We start from the raw sequence: 9513 nt of genomic DNA on the forward strand, positions 1-9513 counted from the left end.
CTGAGTTGGAGTCTCACTCTGTTGCCCAGACTGGAGTGCAGTGGCCACTTCCGGCCACTGCAGCCTCAACCTGCTGGGATCCGGTGATCCTTCCACCTCAGCCTTCCAAGTAGCCGGAATTACAGGCATGTGCTACCATGCCCGACTGATTTTTTTATTTTATTGTAGAGGTGAGGTCTCGCCAAGTTGCCCAGGTGGTTCTCGAACCTGTGAGCTCAGGCAACCCACTCACCTCAGCCTCCCAAAGCACGGGATTACAGGCTGAGCCACCGAGCCCTGTACGGAAACCCAACTTTAAAAAAAAGAAAGAAATTTCTCTTATCAAGTAATTGGTTACCTGAGTACTTTCAAGGAGAAAGAGCATGATTCTTTCCTTTCATTTACCTGTTTTCAGAATAATGTGATGGATCTTAGCATCTTCAAAAAGTGACCAATGAGTTACTTTTTTTAATATTAATAAAAACGTATAGACTTTAAATACATTTAAGTATTTCAATCTACTGTAGATATTGTCCTTTTTTACAAATCAAATTGTCCCATGTTGGCCCCTTCAAGTTACATCTTGAGTTCTTTCCACAGGATGCCAGAACAGAAGTTTGTAGTAGCTCCCTTGCATTCTGAGAAGACAAGATGCTCCAAGTTCATCTTGTACATTCCAAGCCCTAGAGCTAGAATCAGCCATTTCTCCAAGGAGCCCTGTCTTTTTACCGGAGAAGTGTATTTAGAGACCACATGGGGGCATTAGGGATGCTCACTACTCTGGACTGATCATTGTATCTAAACCTCAGTGGCCAGAACCAGAAAACATGTTTAAGAGACAATATATCATGAGTTTATACTGATATTCCAACTCAACTTTGGGATTCTGGTCTTTTATTTAGCTTGTTTGATTTTCATATTTGTATCTTTTTTTCTTTCACAAAAAACTTGGTTCTTTTTTTTTTTTTTTTTTTTTTGAGTTGGAATCTCACTCTATCACCCAGACTACAGTACAATGGCCACTCCCGGCCTGCTGGGCTCCAGCGATCCTTCTGCCTCAGCCTTCCAAGTAGCTGGAACTACAGGCGAGCGCTACCATGCCCAGCTAATTTTTGATTTATCGTAGAGATGAGGTTTCACCAAGTTGCCCAGGTGGGTCTCTTCTTTTTTCAATTATCTTTTAAGTAATTTTATTTAGTTGATTTTGGTTAAAATACACATAACATAAAATTATTATTATTATTATTTTGAGTTGGAGCCTCACTCTATCAGGTGATCCTTCCGCCTCAGCTTTCCAAGTAGCTGGAACTACAGGCATGCGCCACCACACCTGGCTAATTTTTGGTTTATTGTAGAGACGAGGTCTCACCAAGTTGCTCAGGCTGGTCTCGAACCCCTCAGGCAGTTCTCTTGTCTCTGCCTCCCAAAGTGCTGGGATTACATGTGTAAACTACTGTGCCTGGCTATAAAATTACTATTTTAACAATTTTAAGGAGCCTAGCTCAGTGGCATTTGTTCATTTATTGTGCAGCCATTAACACTGCTCATTTTCAGAACTTTTCTCATCTTAAAAAATTGAAATCACAATTCCTCCATGCATCTGGAATCTTCCACCTGTGATTGTATTTACTCTGCCTCATTTAGTGCTTAACTTTAGTGTAAATTAGTTGGTGGTAAATTCTCTTAACTTTCATTTGTCTGATAGTGTTTTTATTTTACTCTTAGTCAAGAGAAAGTAAGTTTCCCTGATGCACCTTTCTTTATGGCCTGTATATATATATTTATAGTTTGTTTTGTTTTGAGTTGAGGTCTCACTTGATTTTTTGAGTTTCACTTTGATTTTTTTTTTTTTTTGAGTTGGAGTCTCACTTTGTCACCTAGTCTGGAGTGCAGTGGCTGTTCCCGGCCACCACAGCCTCGACCTGCTGGGCTCCAGTGATCCTTCCGCCTCAGCCTCCAAGTAGCTGGAACTACAGGCGCGCGCTACCACGCCCAGCTAATTTTTTATTTATTGTAGAGATGAGGTCTCGCCAAGTTGTCCAGGTGGGTCTCGAACCCGTGGGCTCAGGCAATCCACTCACCTCGGCCTCCCAAAGTGCTGGGATTACAGGCTGAGCCACCGAGTCCAGCCAAGTACCTTCTTTATCACTTTCACAGCCTTACATAAAATGAAGAAGCTCCTCAAAGTCAAATAGGATATATTATAAATGGGATCAAGGGAAAAAAATATTTTAAAAGAAAACCAAGAAGAATCTCAATTTTTCAGAAGCTAGCATAGTAAAGTTTCCACCAAATTTATGTGTAATTCAAACTGGATTTTTTTCTTTTTTCTTTTTTCTTTTTTTGCATTAACATGTTTCAACTTTATTGTGGAAAATTTCAAACATAAAAATAAAGTAGTATGGTGAACACTGTGAATCCATAATCTACCTTTAATAATCACCTATTTTTTGCCTCCCTTGTTTCACCTTCCGATTTGTTTTTGCTGGGATATTTTATTTTATTTTTAAAAATTTTTTTAATCAATATTTTTTATTATGGTTTTGTGGGGTACAGTTAAGGGTTAGGTGTACAATTACGTTTCATTCAGGCATCCTGTTGATAAGAGGTGTTTCCCCATCCCCAGACAGATATTTGCTACTGTTAATCCCATCCCCCTCCCCCCCAGGATTTTTTCAATGGAATAAATATGAAGCATTTGCAAAATTGTTTTTTAAAACTTATGATTGGCCAGGCATGGTGGTTCACACCTATAATTCCAGCACTTAGGGAGGCTGAGGCAAGAGAACTACTTGAGCCCAGAAGTTCAAGACTAGCCTGGGCAACACAGTGAGACCTCATCTCTTAAAAAACAAAACAAAACAAAATAAAACCTCATGATTATTCTTTGAGATGTGAACCAATATCCTGTTTATGTTTTTTTCTTTTGGGTTAAAGTCTAATTCTGTCACCCAGGCTGGAATGCAGTGGCACACTTAACGACCACCACAGCCTCAACCTGCTGGGTTCAGGCGATCCTTTGGCCCTAGCCCTCCAAGTAGCTGGGACTATAGGCACCCGCTACCATGCCTGGTGTTTTCTTTTCTTTTTTTTTTTTTTTGTAGAGACAAGGTCTTACCAAGTTGCCCAGGCTGGTCTCAAACCCCTGAGCTTAAGCAATCCTCTTGCCTCGGCCTCCCAAAGTGCTGGGATTATAAGTTTGAGTCACCGCACCCAACTATATGCTTATTTTTTTTAATTTCCCGACAAATCACTTTTTAGTACCAGAATATTTCAGTATATACTGATTGAAATATGCTGGTATTATGTTGCATTTTGTTTTCATTAAAGGAGCTAGAGAACAGTCTTACTACATAAGAAACATCCAAACATCCAGAAATGGCACAGTGCAGAGGGGCCGGGGACACTGCAGGGGGACAGTGATATTCTCAGTGTTATCCTCAAACAACAAAAAGACAAAAAGGTGATTATTTACCTGCTGAGCTGTAGCATCCTGCTGAACGTAAGCCACCTGGCCTGAGTCTGTAAACAGAGTCTAGACAAAAAAAAAAAAAAATATATATATATATATATATATATATATATATATCATAAATCTTTAGACAGACTGTCTACACGGGAAAAATTATACTATTGCTAAGCACCAGTTCTTAGAAGAGTTAACTCCCATTATAGCTAGTAATAATCCTTCATTAATAAAGAAGATAAAGACAGTAATCTTACATTTAGCTAAAGCCTTTCATTCAGATGGCTCCAAAGAGATAGTTTAAGCTAACCATCTCAAATGGTTAACATCCTTCACAATTTTACTCTTAAGCAAAGCTTCTCTTGAAGTTGAATGTCACAGCTAATTAAAAAGGCATGTCATAAAAACAAAGATGTGACATGAGTGAGGGTGCATAGGTTCACACATAACACTACTCAGAGGCAGACTTGTGATTAAATGAAAATGGACAGAAATATACAGACATGCAGAGGAGCACTATATTTACAAAAATTACAACTCCTTTAAATACAAATGAATGTTTATATTAGAAGAGAAGGAAAATAAATTGAACTTAATGTTCCATAAGTTGTTTTAGAATAATGTCAGTAAAGTCATTATAAAAAAAAAGTCATTATAAACCACAGTAAGTTGGGTCATGATATAGCAAGGCTAACTAGAGAAGAAAATTCTTTAAAACTATTATAGCCAGGGCACCATGGTTAATATCTCTAATTCAGAAAAATGTTCTTTCTTCTAAAGCTTTAAAAGACTTTAATTTGCCCAAGCCTTTAGCAAACCCATGGGAATAAGAACCACAGTTAAGTTTTAATTCCTGAGGAATGTCAACGCCAGTTTCAGCCAGTGTTAGATTTATTAGATTTGATATTTTTAAATTATCATAATTCAGACATTTAGTAACACCATAATAAACTAAGAGCTGGGCACAGGACATTCTTTACATAAACAATCTAATCTTAGAGTTAATATAGATAGGGGACTAAAACTAAGCAGAGGCAGTCCAAAAGTACCACAAAGTATTTGGTGATTCCATCTAGATACAAATTTGCAAGGTGTTGATTAGACGGCCCTCTTTTCTTCTTGAGAGTGATTTGAGCCCCTGGATAAAGCACTTTACACATTATAAAGCAGCAAGTCGAGGCTGCAGTGGCTGGGAGCGGCCACTGCACTCCAGTCTGGGCGACAGAGTGAGACTCCAACTCAAAAAAAAAATAAGCCCGGCTCGATGGCTCAGCCTATAACCCTGCGCCTTTGGGAGGCTGAGGTGAGTGGATTGCCTGAGCCCGTGGGTTCGAGACCCGCCTGGACAACTTGGCGAGACCTCATCTCTACAATAAATCAAAAATCAGCCGGATGTGGTAGCGCGTGCCTGTAATTCCGGCTACTCAAAGGCTGAGGTGGAAGGATCGCCGGAGCCCAGTGGGTCGAGGCTGCAGTGGCCGGGAGCGGCCACTGCACTCCAGTCTGGGTGACAGAGTGAGACTCGAACTCAAAAAAACAAACAAACAAAAATAATAAAATAAATAAAGTGCTAACAATAGAAAATTATATTTACATGTTGGAGAATATTTGTGTCATGCATTTAGAAACGAATACTCCAAGTCACTGGCTAAAAAAGACCAAAGTAACTATAATTGTACAGCTTTTACCAGTAAACACTTTTGTTTCTATTACTGCCCTACAAATCAGTAAGCTATTAACAAATGGTAGTTAATAAGCTAGCAGGACCCTTTTTTACACATGTGACTGAAATTATCTGTATGTTTTCACTGAGCCATCTCTGATTAAGCTACACAGAACTAACAGCCACTTTTGGCCTGATTCTTGAGACTTAGGAAAAGTAACAAATTTATACCCTCGCCAATGGTTACCCAGGAGAGGAGCTGATATGATATCACTGTTCTAACTCTTTGAATTTAATTTCAGTAAATAAACCATCTCTTCCTCTGCCAAGTTGGTTATAGGTTCCTTGAGTACAAATCTCATCTGAATATTCCCTGCATCATGAGCACCTAGCACAATGACTGGCAGAGAGTAAACATAAGCAACTGGTGAATTTACTAATTAATTAACAAATTATAAACGAATAATCCTTCACATGCCTGTGCGGCTTCCACAGGATGGATGTACACCAGTGTGTGCTCCGGACCATCCACTGAAGTGTAGGAGGCACCATCTGCCGTATATACCACCTGCTGGGGTGGGCGAACCTGGTCATCGGTGTATACGATCTGAGCCACAGTTCCAGCATCGGGAACAAAGTGCACCTGGGGCAAAAAACAAGCAAAGACAGAGAGCAGGATTAATCTCACAAAGCTATGTGGCCAACCAAGCACACCTGCATTTCTAAATTATCCCCAGTGAAAGAAGAATGGGGACTGACAGACTTTCATCCACACTGAGTTAGTGACCAGGAGATAGACCTTGTCATTGTTTTACTGCTTAATGTTAGGTAACTGACTTAAATTCTCCTTTGCCTCAAATGTCCACAGCAGATTTTGGGGAGTAATAAGTAGGTGGTTAATTGACTAGGGATTCCTTCTTGACAACACTACTAAATTATAAAATACTAGTTATTCTGTGACATTAAAAAAAAAGACAAGACTTAAAAGCCAATTGTTCTCTACACACCATAAAAATTCTACTTTACAACTAACAGTGCCTTTCAGCAAACACATTAAAATAAGGTCACTTTCTTTCCTAAAAGTTCTTTCATACACAAAGAACATACTAGAGACATATGGGTAAATGCTTGCTGAATCAATGAATGTAATGGAACACAGAAAATTCTAATAAAATACTTTAAGGGGTTCTAGACAACTATTTTAGCTGTCACCAAGGTAAATAATTTTCTGTCTCCCAAGATCTGAAGAACTAAAGCAGAAATCAAGTTTTGTCAAATACTTTCCAAGTGATCAGCTTCGAAGGATTGAAAGCTTGAAGGCCTGGCACATGGCCTAATACCTGATTTTGGAGGTCTGGAAGCAATGGCCAAAGTACACATTTGAGAGAGAATTTATGTGCTGATACCAAAGTCAGGCACTTTTAGGCTGGAATCCCTACTCTTGCACTGACTTGACTTTGGACCTAACTTTTTAATGTCAGTATTTTCCAGTGGGGAACAGTAGGTTCCAAAAATAACATAAACTAATTTAATCCCCGGAAATAAACCCAAAAAACCAAATGTAATCAAGCACCACAGAAATACAACAAACTTCAATCTCTAAACTAAACAATTAGTCTGGTTTCTACACACATTCAATTTGTCTGTGAAGATAAATTGTGCATATTAGAAAAATTAGGCTCATATTTGAGCAGTTTTAATTGCAGCAAGATAATTTTACCTTAGATTTATTCATTACCATCAAAGCCGTTCACTGAAAGTAGTTGAATAGTTTCAGTGCTTAAAAATAGTAAACACAGGCAGGGCACGGTGGCTCAAGCCTGTAATCCCAGCACTTTGGGAGGCTGAGGCAAGAGGACTGCCTGAGCCCAAGGGTTCAAGACCAGCCTGGGCAACTTGGCAAGACCTACAAAAAAATTAAAAACATTAGCCTAGTACGGTAGTGCGCGCCTGTAGTTCCAGCTACTTGGAAGGCTGAGTGGAAGAGTCACCTGAGCCCAGCAGGTCAAGGCTGTGGTGGCCATGAGCGTGCCACTGCACTCCAGCCTTGGTGACAGAATGAGATTCAAACTCAAAAAAAAAAAAGTAAACACAATTCCTCAAAAGACAAGCTATCCAAGCTTTTCCACCTGTTCTTCACCACTCAGATTCTGCTAAATCAGAATTCCTGGCTGGGAGAAGAATTGATTGGGAAGAAGAAAGACAGTGGGGACTTGGCTGTCTACTGCCTGGTCACTCACAAATGGGGTCTGGTCATGCACGTGTCACAACCAGATTTTCTTTTGTTTTGCTTTTTAATGGACTACATTTTTGTTTATAAATAAAATAAACCAAAACATATAGCTGCATGAAAGTAGCCTCAAAATGGTTTTCAGAAAAAAACAAAACAGAGTTTTCAATTATTCTGCTGAAAACATTCGAGACTTTCAAGTAATCAAACTAAGATTTTAAGCCATAACAGATGACCAATTTTATATATTACAGTATTTATTTATTTATTTTTATTATTATTTTTAGAAAGCAGGATTTATTGAGAGGACAGAAAAGCTCCCACAGTGGGAGGGGACCCGAGGGAGTTGCCCTAAAGCATTTATTATATTGCTTAAATGTATTAAAATTTGCATATTTAAATATGTCAATGTTAACTTCCTAATTTTGATCATAGTACTATGGCTATATAATTTAATAAAAAATTAAATTTAAATTGCATATTTATTATAATGTCTAAAAATTAAGTTTCATACTTTGGTCACATATAAAACATGGCTCCAGTCGGGCTCAGTGGCTCAGCCTGTAATCCCAGCACTTTGGGAAGCCGAAGCAAGTGGATTGCCTGAGCCCGCAGGTTCGAGATCCACCCATGCAACTTGGCAAGACCTCATCTCTACAATAAATCAAAAACTCGCCGGGCGTGGTAGCACGCGCCTGTAGTTCCAGCTACTTGGAAGGCTGAGGCGAAGGATCGCCAGAGCCGACCAGGTCGAGGCTGCGGTGGCCAGGAGCATGCCACAAAACTCCAGTCTGGGCAACAGAGTGAGACTCCAGCTCAAAAAAACAACAACAACAACAACAACAACAAAAAAAAAACATGGCTCCATATGACTGCTGACTCATCCCCAAATTCCAATCTGTATCAAAATGCAGAGATTTGTCTTTGCTAAGAGTAGTCAAAAAAACAGGAGGCTGGTTCTGGTAGCAATTTGAAAGGCAGAGATCACTGATGACAGCATTTCCTTAAGTGACTAGGCTCCAAAGTAGTCTCATAATGAAGCTACTTTCACTTAGAGGTTTATGTTCTGAATTTAAAAAGAAACAAAAGGCCACTCATTTTATAAACATATGCTGTACTTGTGTATATTTTGACAAACAAAGAATCAAAATCCTATGGATAACATAAAAGAAACAAACTACAGTTTGAAGTTTTCAGCATCAATAACGTAAAATAAAGCAGGGTAGTAAAACAAATGATGATGGTAAGTTGCAGACAAGGTAGAGATGCCTACAGGTGGTAGTTGAGCTCTTCTAACTTACAGTGAGCCAGGTCGATGAAGCATTCAAGGTCCTGCAACACTCCCTACTCCTTGTGTACAAGTTCTTCCTGTAGGCTCCTCCCAACCATCCATTACTACACAGTAGCTGTTAGTTCTTTCCTGTAAGCAAACTGTGTCCAACTGAAAAACTCCTACCAATACCAAGTTGGAAGAGACCACTCTTCACCTGTGCAGCGTTCTGTTCATGCTCTGCAGAAGTCGGCCACACGTGTGAGCTTTCGTCTTTGGAATCCATCTTTTCCCTACTGAGCAGCTCCAAGTCTGGAGCACCTATAGCAGTGCGGGGTGGAAGACACTCATCTGTCAGCCACTCATGTGTTCATGAAGGACACAAACGCCTCCCTGCAGCATGCCTGAGAAAAGACAGAAAAGGAACCAAGACTTTAAGCCGATGAACACATTTTAATAGATTCATTTCAACCACACCAAAAAAAGCTTTGCTAAAATGGCAACAAGCCTTGGCAAATAACATAAAAATGAAGAAATTATTTGTAATTATAAGGCAATGTATTACGTACTTGCTATGTTCTAAACATTCATTGGGGTATGCATATATATTATATATATCATATAATATTATATATTTTCTATATATGTGTATGTATATAATATAATCTTCATTAAAAACACTAAGGTAGCTGGGCTCGGTGGCTCAGCCTGTAATCCCGCACCTTGGGAGGCTGAGGTGAGTGGATTGCCTGAGCCTGAGCATTCGAGACCCACCTGGGCAACTTAGCGAGACCTCATCTCTACAATAAATCAAAACTTAGCCAGGTGTGGTAGCGCGCACCTGTAGTTCCAGCTACTTGGAAGGCTGAGGCTGAAGGATCGCCGGAGCCCAGCAGGTTGAGGCT

At 39.6% G+C, this 9513-nt stretch overlaps 1 protein-coding gene across 2 annotated transcripts in view; it reads right to left on the reverse strand.

The window, feature by feature from the left end:
• The window catches only part of PRDM10 (PR/SET domain 10), a 57497-nt gene extending 48485 nt beyond the window's left edge, over nucleotides 1-9012 (reverse strand). For both annotated transcript variants that reach the window (XM_008065908.2, XM_008065907.2), the window contains exons 1-3: nucleotides 8826-9012; nucleotides 5587-5751; nucleotides 3455-3514 (exon numbers count right to left, since the gene is read on the reverse strand). In XM_008065908.2, the coding sequence (XP_008064099.1) occupies nucleotides 3455-3514; nucleotides 5587-5751; nucleotides 8826-8894 (294 nt within the window). In that variant the 5' untranslated portion in view covers nucleotides 8895-9012. The remainder of the gene's footprint in view (nucleotides 1-3454; nucleotides 3515-5586; nucleotides 5752-8825) is intronic.
• Between the last annotated feature and the right edge of the window lie 501 nt (nucleotides 9013-9513).

This window comes from Carlito syrichta, unplaced genomic scaffold (genome assembly GCF_000164805.1).
Source record: "Carlito syrichta isolate Samal-C Ts95f unplaced genomic scaffold, Tarsius_syrichta-2.0.1 Scaffold308820, whole genome shotgun sequence".
NCBI classification, from domain to species: Eukaryota; Metazoa; Chordata; class Mammalia; order Primates; family Tarsiidae; genus Carlito; species Carlito syrichta.